This window comes from Palaemon carinicauda, chromosome 6 (assembly GCF_036898095.1).
Source record: "Palaemon carinicauda isolate YSFRI2023 chromosome 6, ASM3689809v2, whole genome shotgun sequence".
NCBI lineage: Eukaryota > Metazoa > Arthropoda > Malacostraca > Decapoda > Palaemonidae > Palaemon > Palaemon carinicauda.
The window spans coordinates 170,926,988-170,950,783 of NC_090730.1; the positions used below are offsets into that span (position 1 = coordinate 170,926,988).

At 33.3% G+C, this 23,796-nt stretch overlaps 1 protein-coding gene across 1 annotated transcript in view; it reads left to right on the forward strand.

Moving 5' to 3' along the window:
- LOC137643352 (esterase E4-like) overlaps positions 1 to 22,831 on the forward strand; it is a 30,149-nt gene extending 7,318 nt beyond the window's left edge. The window contains exons 5-10 of the mRNA XM_068376182.1: positions 44 to 194; positions 2,790 to 2,975; positions 5,383 to 5,576; positions 11,340 to 11,491; positions 19,916 to 20,180; positions 22,673 to 22,831. Of these exons, the coding sequence (XP_068232283.1) occupies positions 44 to 194; positions 2,790 to 2,975; positions 5,383 to 5,576; positions 11,340 to 11,491; positions 19,916 to 20,180; positions 22,673 to 22,831 (1,107 nt within the window). The remainder of the gene's footprint in view (positions 1 to 43; positions 195 to 2,789; positions 2,976 to 5,382; positions 5,577 to 11,339; positions 11,492 to 19,915; positions 20,181 to 22,672) is intronic.
- The last annotated feature ends 965 nt before the right edge of the window (positions 22,832 to 23,796 follow it).

The window sequence follows — 23,796 nt, forward strand, 5'->3', positions numbered from 1 at the left end:
ATATATATCACAAACAAAATTACTGACGAGACACTTCCCACAGGATGCTGCGACTTATGAGAAATGCAGCGTGCCAGTCCTAGTGTTCATTCCTGGAGGAGGATTCTTCGCTGGAGGCGCGGAAGAATACCTGCCCCATGTAATCCTCAGCAAAGATGTCCTTGTGGATGTGCAATACAGATTAGGAATTTTAGGTAAAAGAGGACTTACACGTTACGAACCGAACTTAAACTTAATTTTACACGTTGCTAATTGTAAATTCAGTTCAAATTCTGGATAAAAACGTGGTAATCTATTCTCCAGATAAAATGTTTGTTTACACACACATGCAATGCAATGATCCAATTTCACTAATTGTCTTTTATGGCTTATTATCATTAGTAATTTCCGTGGCAGAAACGAGAGAGAATTGAATGTCTTCATACTTTTGGAAGAAAAAGGACAGCTGACGCGAAGTTGTCCCTCTTAATCCCATAGAGAGTCTTCATAGAATCCTAAACTTCAACTTTTGATTTGTTTTAACTGTAAATATTGCAACTGACATAATAGCATGCATAACTTAAGATATGTCGAGACTGTCTTAGCTTTAAAATGCAAAAGGTATAAATCATGAACAAAAAAATTTAATTTGTTCTAAAAACCCCTAATATATATATATATATATATATATATATATATATATATATATATATATATATATATACACATATACATATATAATATATATCATATATATTATATACATATACCTATATATATATAAATATTTAAATATATAGCGTATATATATATAATATATATATATATATATATATGTATATATATATATATATATATATATATATATATATATATATATATATATATATATATATATATGCAGTTTCAACAGCTTCTTCCATGTCTTAAAAGTCTCAAGATAAACCACGAATGGCAGAAGCAAGGAACAAGACATTGTCCTAGAAACTTATCACATAAACCTATAGTCAGCACCCAAGTGCCCTTTCCATCAAGCAAGGAACCAGGCATTAGCTGTTGATGACTCCAGGTAGACTATAGGCTCCTCCAAACCACCTCCCTTCCCTTGCTCACAAGGACGGTGAGGTTACAGACACTATTATAAACTATCAAACTTGAGCGGGTCTCGAACCCCAGTTCAACAGATTGCGAAGCAATGACGTTTTCAATATACTAAAATAATCGTAATTATCCACACTTCTTTGGGACACAAGCTCTTGCGTTGGCAGTCCATATACCGTAAGGCCAGAGCTCATTGATTCCTTAACGAGTTATTATTATCATTAATATTATAAGACATGCTACAACCCTAGTTGGAAAAGCAAGATGTTATAAGCCCAAGGGCTCCAACAGGAAAAAATAGATCAGTGAGGAAAGGAAATAAGGAAACATAAGCTACAAGAGAAGTGATAAATAATCGAAATAAAATATTATAAGAACGGTAACAACATTATATTAGAAAATTGTTGACTGTGCTGGTCCATTAAATGTCTTCTACCAACAGCTGTTTTAACCATTAGCCTATGGTTATCATCAGGGCTGCGTTATTTGTTTACAAGAAATACTCTCGGGAAATGCACTCCATCCTAATGGCTAAAGGAGTCAAAAATGAAAAAGTAAACAAGAATTCAAATATATTTCAAAGTAAACGAAAAACTAAACTTAAAAATTCAACAATAAAATTTGGCTAAAGAGGATAATTCACCACAGTTCCTTTCAAGATCACAACATTTTCATTATAAAGTTCCTTTGCGGGGAATTTGGTTGCTTATTAAAGGGGGGGGGGGGGGGCGTGACAGGTACTGCGAATCATCACCACTTGCAAAATCTATTTTATAAATTCATAAATTTATCTATATATTTTCACATTTATTAGAATTTTTCATATGTAAATATTTAATTTTTTTTTACTTTACTATTAACATACTTAACGAGCCGATAGCACCTAAATTAGAGTAGCGTTGATATTCCTACTCTAGCCACCTACCCAATGTCCCCATAATGATTTGGGAACAAGTCTTAACTCTCACTATATATGAATTTTCTGTTCTTACCATAGGGTACAAGAAAGCAAAAGTGATAGTTACTAACTCTTATTAAGTTTGCTTTTACTTTTCCTCCCGTGGCTTGATACATTTATATACATATATAATATATATATATATATATATATATATATATATATATATATATATATATATATATATATATATATATAAACATATATATATATATATGTTGTATATATATATATAAACATATATATATATATATATATATATATATATATATATATATATATATATATTTATATATATAAACATATATATATGTTGTATATATATATATATATATATATATATATATATATATATATATATGTATGTATATATAAATGCACACATGAATTTAAATACCCATATTTATGAATAGATGTGTATACACACACAAACACACACACACACACACACATATATATATATATATATATATATATATATATATATATATACATATATATGTGTGTGTGCGTATGTATAAACACAGATATTCATGTGCATATAAATACATATATACAGTATATATATATATACGTAATTTATATTGATATAGATATGTATTTATGGAATATATGTACTATATATAATATATATATATATATATATATATATATATATATGTATATATATACAGTATATATATATATATATATATATATATATATATATATATATATATACTATAAACATATAACCATATAACACTTCCAGGTTTTCTATCCACGGATGACTCCACGATCCCGGGGAATTTCGGCCTGAAGGACCAGACAATGGCCCTCCAGTGGGTGCAGAACAATATCCAGAACTTCGGAGGAGACTCCAGAAGGGTCACCATCTTCGGCGAGAGCGCTGGAGGGGCCTCGGTTCATTTCCAGGTGCTGACTCCTAAGGCTAAAGGTAACTTCAAACGTCATTTCTATTTAACATTTTCTGATTGGCGACTTTGAAATGCATTTTAATGCTTTTATTTACATATAGGAATGGAATATTTTCACTAATTTTCCATAGCTTTAATTGGATATATATTTTTTTATTTATTCTAAAATTATATATATATATACATATATATATATATGTATATATACTTTGTATATATATATGTATATATATATACAGTATACATATAGATATATATATATATATATATATACACAGTATATATATATATATATATGGTATGTATATACATATATATATATACAGTATATATATATATATATATATATATATATATATATATATATATATATATATATGCTAAATTATTCACAGCAAGTCTGGAAGAATTTAGATTGGGAAAATGTAAGAATTCATATTAATGGGGAATATCTAAACAACTGAAGATTTGCAGATGACATGGTTGTGTTTAATGAATCATGGGAGGAATTACAAAAGATGATGGAAGATTTGAATAGAAAAATCAGAAGTGTAGTACTGAAAATGAATATGAGTGAAACTAAATGTTTAATGAAAATGCAGACAACAAATAAAAGTTATAGACGAGCCTCTGGAGATTGTTAATGAATATACGTAATTAAAAGAGAGATAAGCATGGGATGGAGAGCATTTGGTAAACAAAATGAAATTATGAATATCAAAATCCCACTTTCTCTAAAAAGAAAAGTATTTAAGGATATGATCCTACCAGTATTAACTTATACATCAGAATCTTGGAGCCTTACTAAAACCTTAAAACTTAGGACAGACCATGTTTCCCCAAGACACGATACCGAAATTCAAAGGATAAGAAAGAGATATAGAGCCTTTGGTTAAAAAAATGAGATTATAAAAAGTAAAATGCCACTTTCTCTAAAAAGAAAAGTATTTAAGGAGATGATCCTACCAGTATTAACTTATACATCAGAATCTTGGAGCCTTACTAAAACCTTAAAACATAAGCTAGTTATAACTCGAAGAGCTATGGAAAGAATAATGATGGGAATAACACTAAGAGACAGAAAAAGAACAACATTGATACGAGAGCAAACTAAAGTAGAGGATATTCTAACAACTTGTAAGAAAAAGAAATGGACATGGGCAGGACATATAATGAGAATGACAGACAATAGATGGACATTAAGAATTACAATAGATGGACATTAAGAATTACAAAATGAGTCCCTACAGATTGTAAAAGAAGCAGAGGAAGGAAGAGAGGAAATGGATTAACAAACTAAGGAAGTTTGTGGGCTTGGACTAGTATAGAAAGACCATAAACAGACGCAAGTGGAAGGACTTGTCAGAGGCCTCTGTTCTGCAGTGGACTAGTAACGGCTGATGATGATGATGATGATGATGTATTCATACATTAAATATATACATAACATATATATATATATATATATATATATATATATATATATATATATATATATATATGTGTGTGTGTGTGTGTGTGTGTGTGAGTATGTCTGATAATAATTTATATTGATTAGTGGCACCAATTCAATTTTAATCTAACTAGTTTACATACTGGTATGCTAAAGAAATTACCCCTTGTTCGCCTATAATATCTAAGTGAATTTAAAGACTTCTTATTCATAAAAAAAAAGCTTTTGCACATGCATATTTTCGTTCATTTTCACATAATTTACTTTGCCCAAATATTCTTAAAAATTATCATAAACATAAAAACCGAGTATTCATACGCTTCTTTGCTTTACTAAACTCAGAACCTAACGTAAGGTTCTTGCCAACGCTCCCCCCGAAGTCCTCATATGCACCCCACGAGTCCAGGGGTGCCATTCGTACGATAATTATCGTACTTGTACGATTATTTTAGGTCTAGTACGATGTACGATACATACCTTATGTATATACATATATGTGTGTGTGTGTTTGATTAAACAAATATACTAAAATATTTTGAAATAAGTCAATCATGTAACTCGTAAATAATTATTTTGAAACTGTGTACGATAATTTTGGTTGAAAAAGGACAACTTTAAGGCTCATGTACAATAATCCAGTCGAATAATCTGTCAACCCTACCCACGACCAACAGACGTGTATCCAGGGTTACCAGATTATTTCCACTGGATTATCATACATGAACCTTCAAATTATCGTTTTTTAAACCAAAACTATCGTACACACTTTGAACAAGATTATGAAGGAGTAACATATATAGTTTATTTCAAGGTATTTTAGTATAATTGTTTAATCAAAAACACACACATACATTGTATATACCCAAGGTATGTATCGTACCGGACCCAAAATAATCGTACATGTACGATAATTATCGTACGAATGGCAACCCTGCGTGTATCGTATTTAATGGGCCGAATTTCCTTTTCCACAGGGCTATTCAACGGGGCTATTATGCATTCTGGGAACGCCCTGTGTCCCTGGTCTTTCGAAAAGAAACACGCCGAGTATGCAAGAGAAGTTGGAGACCTTGTAGGGTGTAGCATGGATGAAGGAAGTCAAGCATTTCTAAAATGTTTGCAGTCGGTCGACGCCAATCAGATCGCTGTAGCCGTGCAAGACTTGACAGTAAGTTCGCTTTTTATTGTGTTATTTAATCCCTTCTAAATATTAACCCTTTTACCCCCAAAGGACATACTGGTACGTTTCACAAAATTCATCCCTTTACCCCCATGGACGTACTGGTACGTCCTTGCAAAAAACCGCTATTTACATTTTTTTGATAACTTTATGAGAAACTTCAAGCATTTTCCAAAAGAATGAGACCAACCTGACCTCTCTATGACGAAAATTAAGGCTGTTAGAACAATTTAAAAATATATATATATATTGCAAAATGTGCTTGAAAAACAAAATGCCTGGGGGTTAAAGGTTGGAAAGTTCCAAATAGCTTGGGGGTAAAAGGGTTAAGATTTCTGTTTAATAAAGATTTCTCCAAAATTTTCTGCAATTATGTCAAATGGTACTATAGCTAACTGTCCTTTTGAGAAATTGCCCAATCCTTAGATCCATCAACTGCAGATGACAATGATCTACAGCTTGCTACTGTTTTGAGGATATTCAAATAATTTCAGAATGCAAAGTTTGCTAAACTCTCAATTGTCTAAAAATGGGAAAAGTATATCGCTCCGAAAAGGATCCCTCATTGGTTCCGTAACGAGTTATTATTATCATTAAAATTATAAGACATGCTACAACCCTAGTTGGAAAAGCAAGATGTTATAAGCCCAAGGGCTCCAACAGGAAAAAATAGCTCAGTGAGGAAAGGAAATAAGGAAACAGATAAGTTACAAGAGAAGTGATAAATAATCAAAATAAAATATTATAAGAACAGTAACAACATTAAATTAGATCTCTTATATATAAACTATAAAAACTTCAAAACAAACCAGAGGAAGAGAAATAAGATAGAACATGCCCAAGAGTACCCTCAAGCAAGAGAACTCTAATCCAAGACAGCGGAAGGCCATGGTACAGAGGCTATGGCATTACCCAAGACTAGAGAACAATGGTTTGATTTTGGGGTGTCCTTCTCCAAGAAGAGCTGCTTACCATAGCTAAAGAATCTCTTCTACCCTTACCAAGAGGAAAGTAGCCACTGAACAATGACATTGCAGTAGTTAACCCCTTGTGCAAAGAAAAATATTTGGACGAAAGTAGCCACTGAACAATGACATTGCAGTAGTTAACCCCTTGTGCAAAGAAAAATGTTTGGACGAAAGTAGCCACTGAACAATGATATTGCAGTAGTTAACCCCTTGTGCAAAGAAAAATGTTTGGTTTTCCCAGTGTTGTCGGGTGTTTGAGGACTGAGAAGAATGTGGAAAGAATAGGCCAGACTATTCGATGTATGTGTAGGCAAAGAGAAAATGACTCGTAACCAGATAGAGGGATCCAATGTAGTCATGTCTGGCCAGTCAATGGACCCAATAACACTATAGCGGTAGTATCTCAACGAGTGGCTGGTGCCCTGGCCAACCCATACATTTCCCCAATTCCAAGTTACCTTATTGCTACAAAGTAATATTAATTTTTCACCTAAGAAAGCACTGTAAACTCTTGCAAACCCTGTTCCAGAGATAGTTGACCAATCTAATTCCATGGACTGAGATGTCATTTGTGACGGGCCGAGTGGGTATCGCAGATCCGTTGGCAGCTACCAAGCGGACGTCGGATCTGCGATACCCACCTACGGTTACGAGAACCTCACATTATCGTTCGGAAACGGTAAATTTAATTGGAAGTTTCTCGTTGCTGGCGTCACATTGGTGAGAATTTTCATGTTAAAACAACAGACAATGTTACAGAGGAGAAACAAGACATGTTTTTTCAGGTTCTTTTTAGTGCGAGGGGAGAGCGAAGATACAAGCACAAAATGAACTATGTACGAACGTGCGACACACGGTTGGTACACATTGCTCTCCAGCTACAGTTTTAGCATTTAAACATCTGCCAGATGTTCCGGATCAAGAAAATCAGAATTTAGTCTTCTGGTAATCAGTGTGGATTCCACAAGGCGGGATTACCTAATAACCTGTTGCTTGGCTCATTCTTTAGAATTTCCCCATTTCAAATCTCGACTTCATATTCTATTTTTCCACTGGCATAAGATTGTAGATCTTAAGCTCGGCGCTATTTGGTGAATTACACATCATGCAGAGCCACAATAATGCTATTGTGACGGAGCCGAGAGAAGGTTGTGAACTCAAAGGCAGTGTGAAAGCAACTGAGTGAGTTTATTAAAGAACACTCTCTTTTATATACAAAATCTCAAAGCAACAAGAATTTTCATGTTCAAATATTGACACTGTTACAGAGGAGAAAAGCAGACATGATTTTTCAGGTTTTTTTTAGTGCGAGGGGAGAGCGAAGATACAAGCACAAAATGAACTATGTACGATCGTGTGACACACGATTGGTACACTATCAATCATATTTCCTAGAATCTTAAATGAGTGAAAAGTGTAATTGCTGTTTGTCTCGGAATATGTTGGTCCACACTTGGGCCATATCATCCCACCAGGATATCCACAAACTTGAGTTTGGTACACTAATGCATTGTTTCTGAAGTCGTGGAAAGTCCCCAGGGAAGATAAGTCATTATTATTATTATTATTACTATCCAAGCTACAACCCTAGTTGGAAAAGCAAGATGCTATAAGCCCAGGGGCTCCAACAGGGAAAAATAGCCCAGTGAGGAAAGGAAATAAGGAAATAAATAAATGAAGAGAACAAATTAACAATAAATCATTCTAAAAAAAGTAACAACGTCAAAACAGACGTCATATATAAACTATTAACAACATCAAAAACAAATATGTCATATATAAACTATAAAAAGACTCTTGTCATTATAAACATACTGACTGTCATGTGATTGCCATTTACATAACGATGAGACACGTAATTGCTGGAATTTCCTCCCACCCATGGCTTCACAAAACTACTATTGATAAATTGATAAAATTGTAATTTCAAATTTGAGAAGATTTTTGTGCCTTTCTTGTCACTTTCAATTTATAAATTCCTACTTGTATAAGCAAGCCCAACGTACGCAATAGCAGTGTAATTGTTCAATATTAACAAAAAGACATTATAATGGAAAAGGTTCGAAGTATTTCCTTAAATAAACATGCAACTGTTAATGAATGGAGCAATACACATGAATGTTGACGCAAAACTTATCCGGAAGATTAACACCACGCTTGAAGTTATTTACATATGGCTAAACCAATTCTAGAGCAATTAAATGAAACAAAGACATTACATCAAAAACTCTCAAATATCTTCTTTGGATACAGACACTAAATCAGAAAGTTAAGTCAAAATATTTTATTTTTTTTATTTCACTCATTACGTTTACAAACAACGAGGTTGATGAATGAGATATTCATCTCCTAGAGTTCCTAAGTTGATGAATAAGTAATAGATGGGAAATGTACAGATGGACACAAGAATTCTTGGCACACCTCGCTCTGAGTATGTGCACCCTGTCACACAGTTTCTACGAGGTCAGTTCTTGTGTTTAGCCATGAGCACCTATGCCCTCTCTCCTCACACTATAGTCCATTTCTTTTAGCGATGCATATTTGCAACGACTCGTGGCGGTGCCCTTTTAGCTCGGAAAAGTTTCCTGATCGCTGATTGGTTAGAATTATCTTGTCCAACCAATCAGCGATCCGGAAACTTTTCCGAGCTAAAAGGGCACCGCTGCGAGTCGGTGCAAATATGCATCGCTAAAAGAAATGGACTATAGCTGTTTGGTTACTCGTTGCGAAGTCAGGGTGTCAAAATATTCTAGTATATTTTGACAGTTTTTCAACATACTAAAAAAACAATTTCATCAAATGTTAAATTAAGAATCAGGAAAAGAAAGGTGAAGCTGGATTTTAACTACCTAATTCACGATGAAAATTTACTCACCAAATCTCAACTACACTCATTATTAATGAAAAGCTATGCGGGGTTTACCAAATCTGTTGTTTCTAAGCAAAAAAGAATTATATTATATAAGTTAATTCATCCTTCTTAGTATCCAAATAAAACAAAAATAACGAAACGAAGTACAGTAGTTTGAAATTGAATTCTCACAACATTTTGAATTTGATTACTTTTTCTCTTTTTGTCTCGTCTGTACATAATGCTATTCATTGTAACGAATACTTAAATACAGCATAAATAGCTACATTCGAAACACGCCATTTAAATGTTGAACAAAATTTCAAAGAAAAACTGATGGCGTATGCTATTCACTTAAAACTTTTTTGAAAATTAAATCTCTTATCTATGACCCTCATATTGAAAGATACATTGACGAAAATATTTAGATTAATCTATTTACTTGGTTTTGCTGGACCAGTTTTAAGTGCTTCTAGGAGAAGGACACTCCAAAATCAAACCATTGTTCTCTAGTCTTGGGTAGTGCCATAGCCTCTGTACCATGGTCTTCCACTGTCTAGGGTCAGAGTTCTCTTCCTTCCATCGAATTTCTCTTCCTCTTGTTATGTTAAAGTTTTTATAGTTATATAGGAAATATTTATTCTAATGTTGTTACCGTTCTTAAAATATTTTATTTTTCCTTGTTTCCTTTCCTCACTGGGCTATTTTCCCTGTTGGGGCCTCTGGGCTTATAGCATCTTGCGTTTCCAACTAGGGTTGTAGCTTAGCAAATAATAATAATAATAATAATGTCCAGGTGTTTGAGAGAGATTTCCATTTAACCCATTTCTGGACGGCAGGTGTCTGTGGGTGCGGAACCGATCAAATATTCAACTACAGGTATGGTTGAATATTTGACCGGTTTTGCGCTCCCAAACACCTGTCGTCCAGAAATGGGTGAAAAGGAAATCTCCCTCAAACACCTGCACATCCACCAACTTATATGAGTGACTGTACTGGTGAGAGGGTTACTAATGCATGCACAAAAACTGGCAATTTCAAACTTTTGTTACCTATCATAATCGTAATATTCTGAAAATTTTGAAGTTTAATTTTCAATTTTTTAATTATATAAATTGAAGTTCTGGAGTAAATAAAATTTTCATTTATTACCTTAAAATATTCCTAATAATTCAAATACTGGGGAGAAAACTGTCAATTTCAAACTTTTGTTACCTATCATAATCGTAATTAATTTCTAATTTTTTATTTATATGAATTGAAGTTCTGGAGTAAATAAAATTGTCATTTATTACCTTAAAATATTCCTAATAATTCAAATACTGGAGAGATGGAAATCTAGCCCGGATGAACTTGAACTCGACCCGAGTTATAGCAGTATCACCAAAAAGACTTTGAAGCGGCATCTTCAAAATTCCTCAAGTTCTTGAAACCTAAAGTTCAAATAAGAATAATACAATCATGATTTATAACATAATATCTCACTGTGGCAAGTTATGGTAACATTAAAAAAAGATTAGCAATGGTTTCAATACGATGATAATCACAACATAATTTTGTGACCTGTTTCCTTGAAGCTATTCCTTGACTTGTAGCTACCCCTTTTACCCCCACCATAAGGTTAAATTTCGAGCACATTTTGCTATATATATATATTTTTTTTAAATTGCTCTAACAGGCTTAATTTTTGTCCTAGAGAGGTCAAGTTGGTCTCATTCTTTTGGAAAATGCTTGAAGTTTCTCATAATATTATCAAAAATATGTAAAAACATGTAATTAACAGTGTTTTGCAAGAACGTACCGGTACGTCCTTTGGGGGTGAAAGGGGTAGCAGCGTTTTGCTTATGCAACCAGTAATGCCATTTGGATAGTAAAAAGTAACAATCTGATTGCCTCCAAGGGCCAATAATAATCCTTTCCTCGCACTTCCAGAAGTGGTTCGTCTTTCCTTTGATGGCTTCGCCCAGAGTGGATGGCGATTACCTGCCCGACCATCCTGTTCGACTAATCCGAGAAGGACGTTATAACAAAGTTAATCTCATAACTGGAGTCACAGCTGATGAAGGAGCAATATTTTCAATAACGTAAATACAACCTTTTTTTAATTAACTTCCTATTCTTAAGTTGTACGTTTCACATATAATTTCAAAGCAATTAGTTTGAGCACTCACAACCACCAGATATTATGATTCTGGCCTCTAAAATCTAACTTTGTGATCACGTAATTATGATTCCGGCCTCTAAAATCTAACTCTGTGATCACGTAATTATGATTCCGGCCTCTAAAATCTAACTCTGTGATCACGTCATTATGATTCCGGCCTTTAAAATCTAACTCTGTGATCACGTCATTATGATTCCGGCCTCTAAAATCTAACTCTGTCATCACGTCATTATGATTCCGGCCTCTAAAATCTAACTCTGTCATCACGTCATTATGATTCCGGCCTCTAAAATCTAACTCTGTCATCACGTCATTATGATTCCGGCCTCTAAAATCTAACTCTGTAATCACGTCATTATGATTCCGGCCTCTAAAATCTAATTTTGTAATCACGTATAGCTACTTTGTTTACTATTTCATCTTCCAAATCCAACTTTTCTATACAAAAATCAATACTTTTGATCATTTATCATTTTCAACTAAACACAGTGGTTGTCATTTATGGAGTAATTGCCTTCGATTGAGTAATTTCAGTAAGTGTTATAAAGTAATTATAAGGTAATCAGGATATCTGGTGTAATCAATTTTAGGCAAATCCTGTCATTTATAAGGTGACATATCCTATAAGTTTTTTTTTTTTTTTTTTTTAAGGTATCCCAATCGTCCTATATTCCTCTTGTCCTCAAGTGAGTCACACTTCCCCTCCCCCCATTTCATGAAATCCTAATTGTCCTCAAGTGAGTCACACTTCCCCTCCCCCCATTTCATGAAATCCTTATTGTCCTCAAGTGAGTCACACTTCCCCTCCCCCCAATTCATGAAATCCTTATTGTCCTCAAGCGAGTTACACCTCCCCTCCCCCCATTTCATGAAATCCTTATTGTCCTCAAGTGAGTCACACCTCCCCTCCCCCCATTTCATGAAATCCTTATTGTCCTCAAGTGAGTCACACTTCCCCTCCCCCCATTTCATGAAATCCTTATTGTCCTCAAGCGGGTAACACTTCCCCTCCCCCCATTTCACCAAATCCTTATTACCTACTTCTACCTATATATTATTCCCCCTTTCTCAAAAGTTTATTCAAATCTTATAAAACTTCAGGTACGGTTATTATAAGTTTCATGGCTCCCTCCATATTCTAAGGCAAAGTTGACAGAGCATATTTTGAAGACATAGATATGTCATTCTTCCATAGATTAATTCTTATTTTGATCCTGATTTTTGTTCGTTGTTGTTATTCATGTGAGAACAAAGCCTTGGGTTTAAAGGAGGGGTTATTCATGATGTGAGAACAAAGCCTTAGGTTTAAAGGAGGGGTTATTCATGATGTGAGAACAAAGCCTTGGGTTTAAAGGAGGGGTTATTCATGATGTGAGAACAAAGCCTTGGGTTTAAAGGAGGGGTTATTCATGATGTGAGAACGGAGGGGTAATTCATGATGTGAGAACAAAGCCTTGGGTTTAAAGGAGGGGTTATTCATGATGTGAGAACAAAGCCTTGGGTTTAAAGGAGGGGTTATTCATGATGTGGGAACGGAGGGGTTATTCATGATGTGAGAACAAAGCCTTGGGTTTAAAGGAGGGGTTATTCATGATGTGGGAACGGAGGGCTTATTCATGATGTGAGAATAAAGCCTTGGGTTTAAAGGAGGGGTTATTCATGATGTGAGAACAAAGCCTTCAGGTTTAAAGGAGGGGTTATTCATGATGTGAGAACAAAGCCTTTAGGTTTAAAGGAGGGGTTATTCATGGTGTGAGAACAAAGCCTTTAGGTTTAAAGGAGGGGTTATTCATGGTGTGAGAACAAAGCCTTGGGTTTAAAGGAAGGGGTTATTCATGGTGTGAGAACAAAGCCTTGGGTTTAAAGGAAGGGGTTATTCATGGTGTGAGAACAAAGCCTTGGGTTTAAAGGAGGGGTTATTCATGATGTGAGAACAAAGCCTTGGGTTTAAAGGAGGGGTTATTCTTGATGTGGGAACAAAGGCTTGGGTTTAAAGGAGGGGTTATTCATGATGTGAGAACAATGCCTTGGGTTTAAAGGAGGGGTTACTCATGATGTGAGAACAAAGCCTTTGGTTTAAAGGAGGGGTTATTCATGATGTGAGAACAAAGCCTTTGGTTTAAAGGAGGGGTTATTCATGATGTGAGAACAAAGCCTTAGGTTTAAAGGAGGGGTTATTCATGATGTGAGAACAAAGCCTTAGGTTTAAAGGAAGGGGTTATTCATGATGTGAGAACAAAGCCTTAGGTTTAATGGAGGGGTTAAATTAATAAACAAACCAAAGACACCTTTGTGATTAGTTAAAAAAATCAAACCAACTAACATACAGATTTTTTTTTTTACGAAAGGCTACAAATAAAATAATTTAGTTGTTGGCTAAGTATCTAATTAAAGAGTTGCAAACTGTTTTTCACAAAAACATTATTTCATTTACTATTTGCTGGGTGTTAAAAACGCCAACCTTACAAATGTAAAAACTTCTCCGCCTCAAACCCATGCAAACTATCCGGTGCTCTTCCAATATGTGATCTACCGGGTTGTTTACATTCCAATATGTGATCTACCGGGTTGTTTACATTCCAATATGTGATCTACCGGGTTGTTTACATTCCAATATGTGATCTACCGGGTTGTTTACATTCCAATATGTGACCTACCGGGTTGTTTACATTCCAATATGTGATCTACCGGGTTGTTTACATTCCAATATGTGATCTACCGGGTTGTTTACATTCCAATATGTGATCTACACAATAACAACCCATATTTCCCCAACAAACTTGCAAACTAAGCGGGTTTTAAACCACGTAGTTGTTTACCTATTAACTATCCATTATTAACCATTAAACATAGCAAAATATCTATAGTCCATTTCTTTTAGCGATGCCTATTTGCACCGACTCGCGGCGGTGCCCTTTTAGCTCGGAAAAGTTTCCGGATCGCTGATTGGTTGGACAAGATAATTCTAACCAATCAGCGATCAGGAAACTTTTCCGAGCTAAAAGGGCACCGCCGCGATTCGGTGCAAATATGCATCGCTAAAAGAAATGGTCTATAGTTGTCAGTATTCCAGTATAAACCAAACAATCTTCAAAAGTTAAATTTGGAATATTTATTTGGAATAAAACCCATTTAATGTGGACTCACCCAGAGTTTGTAAGGAACGTTATTTGTATCCAAAACTTCCATCCCTATCTCTTCCAAAATCTAATTTGGTTACCTTAACATACAGTAATGGTACGTATGAAATTTGACACACGTCTGAGTAATATGACTTCGAAAAAGTCTCTTTCTCCAACTGTTATTTTCTCATATTTATCCAAATCTAATCAGCTGTTGCAGTGACGAGGCCTTTGGATGAAATTTGTCTAAACTTAAATATTACATTTTGCATAAGCCCGATAAATAATAAAAAAAAAAAAAAAAAAAAAAAAAAAAAAAATTAAATATTCAAATTTTTAGGATAAACACAAGAGAAATTAATATATAAAAGCCTAAGAACCTTAATAATAATAATAATAATAATAATAATAATAATAATAATAATAAAGCAGCTGGATCAAAGTGATGAAGAATTAATCAATGGACCTTAATAATAATAATAATAATAATAATAATAATAATAATAATAATAATAATAATAACAAAGAAGCTGGATCAAAGTGATGAAGAATTAATCAATGGACCTTAATGATAATAATAATAATAATAATAATAATAATAATAATAATAACAATAATAATAATAATAATAATAACAAAGCAGCTGAATCAAAGTGATGAAGAATTAATTAATGGTCCAGTTTGCTTGATCAAAGTAAAGTAATTACAGACTCTCTCTCTCTCTCTCTCTCTCTCTCTCTCTCTCTCTCTCTCTCTCTCTCTCTCTCTCTCTCTCTCTCTCTCCCCAAGATGTTTTGAAGTAATGCCAATTCAAATAGGGCATGAAGAAATACTAGTTCGAATGATGAATAATTTTAATCTAAAATTATATATTTCATTTAGATTTCGTATAAAACTATACATTTTAGATTAAGATGAGCTATCCAAACATTTACATATTTTGTGTTACTTCTGTTCCACAAGATATTAATTGGTTTCTATGTTCAATTCATCATCAAAATCGGTTACCTTCATGCATCATTCGAACTCATGCATTGTTACTGCTATACATCTTTTGTATGATATTACTTTCTGCCCTCTTTTAATTTGCATTACTTCAGCACATCTTTGAATTACTTTTATGTAGATATTACTTTCTGCCCTCTTTTAATTGGCATTACTTCAGCACATCTTTGAATTACTTTTCTGTATGATATTACTTTCTGCCCTCTTTTAATTGACATTACTTCAGCACATCTTTGAATTACTTTTCTGTGTGATATTACTTTCTGCCCTCTTTTAATTGGCATTACTTCAGCACATCTTTGAATTACTTTTCTGTATGATATTACTTTCTGCCCTCTTTTCATTGGCATTACTTCAGCACATCTTTGAATTACTTTTATGTAGATATTACTTTCTGCCCTCTTTTAATTGGCATTACTTCAGCACATCTTTGAATTACTTTTATGTAGATATTACTTTCTGCCCTCTTTTAATTGACATTACTTCAGCACATCTTTGAATTACTTTTCTGTGTGATATTACTTTCTGCCCTCTTTTAATTGGCATTACTTCAGCACATCTTTGAATTACTTTTCTGTATGATATTACTTTCTGCCCTCTTTTCATTGGCATTACTTCAGCACATCTTTGAATTACTTTTCTGTATGATATTACTTTCTGCCCTCTTTTCATTGGCATTACTTCAGCACATCTTTGAATTACTTTTTATGTAGACATTACTTTCTGCCCTCTTTTCATTGGCATTACTTCAGCACATCTTTGAATTACTTTTTATGTAGACATTACTTTCTGCCCTCTTTTCATTGGCATTGCTTCAGCACATCTTTAAATTACTTTTCTGTATGATATTACTTTCTGCCCTCTTTTCATTGGCATCACTTCAGCACATCTTTGAATTACTTTTTATGTAGACATTACTTTCTGCCCTCTTTTCATTGGCATTACTTCAGCACATCTTTGAATTACTTTTCTGTATGATATTACTTTCTGCCCTCTTTTCATTGGCATTACTTCAGCACATCTTTGAATTACTTTTTATGTAGACATTACTTTCTGCCCTCTTTTCATTGGCATTGCTTCAGCACATCTTTGAATTACTTTTTATGTAGACATTACTTTCTGCCCTCTTTTCATTGGCATTACTTCAGCACATCTTTGAATTACTTTTCTGTATGATATTACTTTCTGCCCTCTTTTCATTGGCATTACTTCAGCACATCTTTGAATTACTTTTTAAGTAGACATTACTTTCTGCCCTCTTTTCATTGGCATTGCTTCAGCACATCTTTGAATTACTTTTTATGTAGACATTACTTTCTGCCCTCTTTTCATTGGCATCACTTCAGCACATCTTTGAATTACTTTTTATGTAGACATTACTTTCTGCCCTCTTTTCATTGGCATTACTTCAGCACATCTTTGAATTACTTTTTATGTAGACATTACTTTCGGCCCTCTTTTCATTGGCATTACTTCAGCACATCTTTGAATTACTTTTCTGTATGATATTACTTTCTGCCCTCTTTTCATTGGCATTACTTCAGCACATCTTTGAATTACTTTTTAAGTAGACATTACTTTCTGCCCTCTTTTCATTGGCATTGCTTCAGCACATCTTTGAATTACTTTTTATGTAGACATTACTTTCTGCCCTCTTTTCATTGGCATCACTTCAGCACATCTTTGAATTACTTTTTAAGTAGACATTACTTTCTGCCCTCTTTTCATTGGCATTACTTCAGCACATCTTTGAATTACTTTTTATGTAGACATTACTTTCGGCCCTCTTTTCATTGGCATCACTTCAGCACATCTTTGAATTACTTTTCTGTGTGATATTACTTTTGGCCCTCTTTTCATTGGCATCACTTCAGCACGTCTTTGAATTACTTTTCTGGGTGATATTACTTTCGGTCCTCTTTTCATTGGCATCACTTCAGGTACATCTTTGAATTACTTTTCTGGGTGATATTACTTTCGGCCCTCTTTTCATTGGCATCACTTCAGCACATCTTTGAATTACTTTTCTGTAGACATTACTTTCTGCCCTCTTTTCATTGGCATCACTTCAGCACATTTTTGAATTACTTTTCTGTGTGATATTACTTTCTGCCCTCTTTTAATTGGCATTACTTCAGCACATCTTTGAATTACTTTTCTGTATGATATTACTTTCTGCCCTCTTTTCATTGGCATTACTTCAGCACATCTTTGAATTACTTTTATGTAGATATTACTTTCTGCCCTCTTTTCATTGGCATTACTTCAGCACATCTTTGAATTACTTTTCTGTAGACATTACTTTCGGCCCTCTTTTCATTGGCATTACTTCAGCACATCTTTGAATTACTTTTCTGTATGATATTACTTTCTGCCCTCTTTTCATTGGCATTACTTCAGCACATCTTTGAATTACTTTTTAAGTAGACATTACTTTCTGCCCTCTTTTCATTGGCATTGCTTCAGCACATCTTTGAATTACTTTTTATGTAGACATTACTTTCTGCCCTCTTTTCATTGGCATCACTTCAGCACATCTTTGAATTACTTTTTAAGTAGACATTACTTTCTGCCCTCTTTTCATTGGCATTACTTCAGCACATCTTTGAATTACTTTTTATGTAGACATTACTTTCGCCCCCTCTTTTCATTGGCATCACTTCAGCACATCTTTGAATTACTTTTCTGTGTGATATTACTTTTGGCCCTCTTTTCATTGGCATCACTTCAGCACGTCTTTGAATTACTTTTCTGGGTGATATTACTTTCGGTCCTCTTTTCATTGGCATCACTTCAGGTACATCTTTGAATTACTTTTCTGGGTGATATTACTTTCGGCCCTCTTTTCATTGGCATCACTTCAGCACATCTTTGAATTACTTTTCTGTAGACATTACTTTCTGCCCTCTTTTCATTGGCATCACTTCAGCACATTTTTGAATTACTTTTCTGTGTGATATTACTTTCTGCCCTCTTTTAATTGGCATTACTTCAGCACATCTTTGAATTACTTTTCTGTATGATATTACTTTCTGCCCTCTTTTCATTGGCATTACTTCAGCACATCTTTGAATTACTTTTATGTAGATATTAATTTCTGCCCTCTTTTCATTGGCATTACTTCAGCACATCTTTGAATTACTTTTTATGTAGACATTACTTTCTGCCCTCTTTTCATTGGCATTACTTCAGCACATCTTTGAATTACTTTTCTGTAGACATTACTTTCTGCCCTCTTTTAATTGGCATTACTTCAGCACATCTTTGAATTACTTTTCTGTATGATATTACTTTCTGCCCTCTTTTCATTGGCATTACTTCAGCACATCTTTGAATTACTTGTATGTAGACATTACTTTCTGCCCTCTTTTCATTGGCATTACTTCAGCACATCTTTGAATTACTTTTATGTAGATATTACCTTCTGCCCTCTTTTAATCGGCATTACTTTAGCACATCTTTGAATTACTTTTATGATTGAGTGTAATTCAAACGTAAAGAACAATTCGACGACGTGTTATATCAAAACTATTCTTAAAATCTATTAAGCATAATGATCTGACAACGTCCTATAAAAATACGAACTCGAAGATGTTTCTGATAATAATAATAATAATAATAATAATAATAATAATAATAATAATAATAATAATAATAATAATAATAGGGAAGTGTGGAAAATGGGGAAAGGAAGAGTACCCCTGGATCGAATCCAGTTTATAGCTCAAAGGCAGGTACTCGGGATGGGAATGATTAAGGAAATATGGAGAAAGAGAAGTACAGAAGAAGAATAAAAGAGAGGGGCAGACCCTCTTCCGATATTAGGGAATTTGTATTATTTGTTTGACAACATGAATATGTTTCTGATACTTATTTGAGGATGATTGGCCTGATTGGTAACGTCTCTACCTGGTGTTTGCCAGTCGGGGGTTCGAGTCCCGCTTAGACTCGTTAGTGCCATTAGTGTCTGCAACCTTACCATCCTTGTGAACTAAGGTTGGGGGGTTTGGGGGAGCCTATAGGTCTATCTGCTGAGTCATCAGCAGCCATTGCCTGGCCCTCCCTGGTCATAGCTTGGGTGGAGAGGAGGCTTGGGCGCTGATCATATAACATATGGTCAGTCTCTAGGGCATTGTCCTGATTGCTAGGGTAATGTCACTGTCCCTTGCCTCTGCCATTCATGAGCGACCTTTAAACCTTTAAATGCGAAATTGAAGATACAAGGAAGATGTTTATAAGTCTTCAGAATCAGAGGATTTAAAAAAAAAAAAAAAAAAATCTAATGACATTGTTTTCTCAACAGCTCTGCTTGCCCGACCAGACCTCATCCCATCCTTGGAAAGTAACTTTGAGGAAAACGGCCCTTACAGCATTGGCTTGAACGTCACGGATAAGACATCCCTGACGTTGGCGAATCAGTACTATGCGTACTATCTTGGGGGATTTAATGTCGATACTGATCATGAACCTGGGATAACACAGGTAAGCAACATACATACATATTCATACTGTATAGAATATATACATGTACTGTATGTAGCCTATGCAGTATGAATACAAACATATCTGTATATATACACAAAAACACTCATATATTCAGACATATATATGCGTATATATATATATATATATATATATATATATATATATATATATATATATATATATATATACAGTATATATATATATATATATATATATATATATATATATATATACAGTATATATATATATATATATACAGTATATATATATATATATATATATATATATATATATATATATATATATATATATATATATATATATATACAGTATATATATATATATATATATATATATATATATATATATACAGTATATATATATATATATATATATATATATATATATATATATATATATATATATACAGTATATATATATATATATATATATATATATATATACAGTATATATATATATATACAGTATATATATATATATATATATATATATATATATATATATATATATATACTGTATATATATACACAGTATATATATGTATGTATATATATATATATATATATATATATATATATGTATATGTATATATATATATATATATATATATATATATATGTATATGTATATATATATATATATATATATGTATATATATATATATATATATATACAGTATATATATATATATACAGTATATATATATATATATATATATATATATATATATATATACTGTATATATATACACAGTATATATATGTATGTATATATATATATATATATATATATATATATATATATATATGTATATGTATATATATATATATATATATATATATATATATATATGTATATGTATATATATATATATATATGTATATATATATCACCGCCCAATAAGTTTACCCCACAATATATAAAATATTTACAAAGATCTCATTAGACCGAATAGAGGAACAGCCAGACTAAGACATTCATCCCGGCAACACTATAACTCACCAAAAACTTTCTTATTTTTCTGCCCTCTACAAAATTCTATATCAACATACAACTTGCTAAGTAAATTATGTTTGCTGTTTGAGAAACTTCATTATACTTTACATCTCGGTAATTTACCCAAATAGTAAATCACAAAATGAAGAAGTTTAAACTAAGCTATATGAAATGTATTTCTAAATTTTAATATCTCTGCCTTTGGCTTTGGTTAAGAATGTTAAATATTTGCATAACCTTTTCTTTCAACAAGGAAGTAATCAGACACAAGGTGTAGAAAAAAAAATTATTTTAACTATTTCCTTCTACCATACTCTTTGGTAAGTTCTAAATGTAAAACCGGTAACTATGTGATAAAGATAAAAAATAGAAATAAAATCTAAGCCAGTGAGCTTCTAATGCAATAAAACGGTCAGAATTTGGAATGGAGGGACTATTGCACAGTTACCATTAAACCCACTGACACTACTTTCTGAGTCTGACGCAGTTTCAGTCATATCATTAAACCTAAACTGAAACACTTTTTCCATCTGACGCAGCTCCAGTCATGTCATTGAACACAAACTGAGACTCCTTCCTCAGTCGGGCGCAGCTTCAGTTATGTCATTAAACACAAACTGAGACTCCTTTCTCAGTATGACTCAGCTCCAGTCATGTCATTAAACATAAACTGAGACTCCTTTCTCAGTCGGGCGCAGCTTCAGTCATGTCATTAAACACAAACTGACACTCCTTTCTCAGTCTGACGCAGCTTCAGTCATGTTATTAAACACAAACTGGGACTCCTCTCTCAGTCTGACGCAGCTTCAGTCATGTTAATAAACACAAAGTGAGACTCCTTTCTGAGACTGATGCTGCTTCAGTCATGTCATTAAACCCAAACTGAGACCCAAAGCATTGAGGCTTATACCTCATTGCTAAGTCTAGCAATTCAGATATGGGAAGGGGGAGGGGAAGGGTGGGGGAACAGAAATCAGTCGTGAATATAGTCTGTATATCGAAATTGAATCAAAGATTAGGCAGACACGAGCAGTTAAAACCAATTGTATACTGTACCTTTGTTAACCTAAAGCTAAACAGTATTACCTTGATTTAATGAGTCGCAATTTGACTGAGCTAACATTCTGTTTCTGATATATTGAGTAAAAGACAGAAATCGTGAAACTTAATGGGAGAACCTAATAGTGAATATTCTTGTTGTCTAAACTTATGTATAATTCCTATTTCGAATGAGGAACCTAGGGAAGCTATCCATACCATAAGAAACTGCCAAAAAGAAGTTTTTGAAGATGAAATTGTCGATTACTTTCAAAGTGCCTCAATAAAGACCTTTTTCCCAATTTCATATGTAATTGAAAAGCAGAGAATCCCAGACTAATTGAGAAATAAAGACATTTACTTCCAGAGATTGAGAGTTGATGGAACGGAGTAGTACCAGAACATCAATTTTAAAAGCATCTTTACATTGTCAGATGATGGGCAATCGCCACTTCAAGATTCCTCATGACTTTGGGTCGGCCTTGCATGCCCAACACGACACTGTAAAGACCTACAGATATGAAATGCTTTACCATGGTCAAATGTCTATCAGTCATGCGCTCAACCCTAATATCCAAGGAAATTGTAAGTGAACTATGAAAATATATCTTATATCCAGGAATAGGAAAACATTATCATTAACAATGACTCATGTTTTAATGCAAATATAAGGAATAATATTAGAAATTAAACATTGAATACAAGGCCACAAGCACAGATATATATATATATATATATATATATATATATATATATATATATATATATATATATATATATATGTAAAAGTGTATGCTGTATATATGTATATATACATAAATTATATATGTGTATATATGTGTATCATGTTTGTGTGTATGTGTGCATGTGTATATATATATATATATATATATATATATATATATATATATATATATATATATATATATATTGGTGTATGTGTGTGTGTGTGTATCACGTATACGTGTGAGCTGAATCTATTGATAATATTCGCCAATGTTTTATATACAATATCGCCCAGTAGAATAAAATCATGGTTTAGAGGTTTTCTAAGATTTTCGAAAAATGTTTCTACTGATAAACTTGAATTTAAATTTTTTAAAATACGACTGAGGATAGTTTCCTCATATCATTTCCAATTTTAAATTCACACGTAAATATCTATAAATATATATATATATATATATATATATATATATATATATATATATTTTTGGGCTCAAGCCATGTCGTCCTGATGGAAGTTCCTATAGCGTAGCTTCCTAGGGTATATTACAACTACGGCGATATTCCCAGAGAATTTACCTTGAGGTACCAGAATTCTAACTCCTGGAGCGAGTATCCCTCGTGAAAGGGATATCGCGACATATCAGAGGACGTATTCTAGACACGTCACATGGCAATCTACGACCTGAACAGAGATTTCGTCTCGTAGGAGGGAGATTGACGAGATACGAATTCGGGAAAGAAAAAGGGGAGCCGCTCCCAAGGCTTCCCTATCCCCCGATTCGTATGCGTGCCTGGCGCCAATCCTGGCGCCATCTGTATTCCTTTTTGC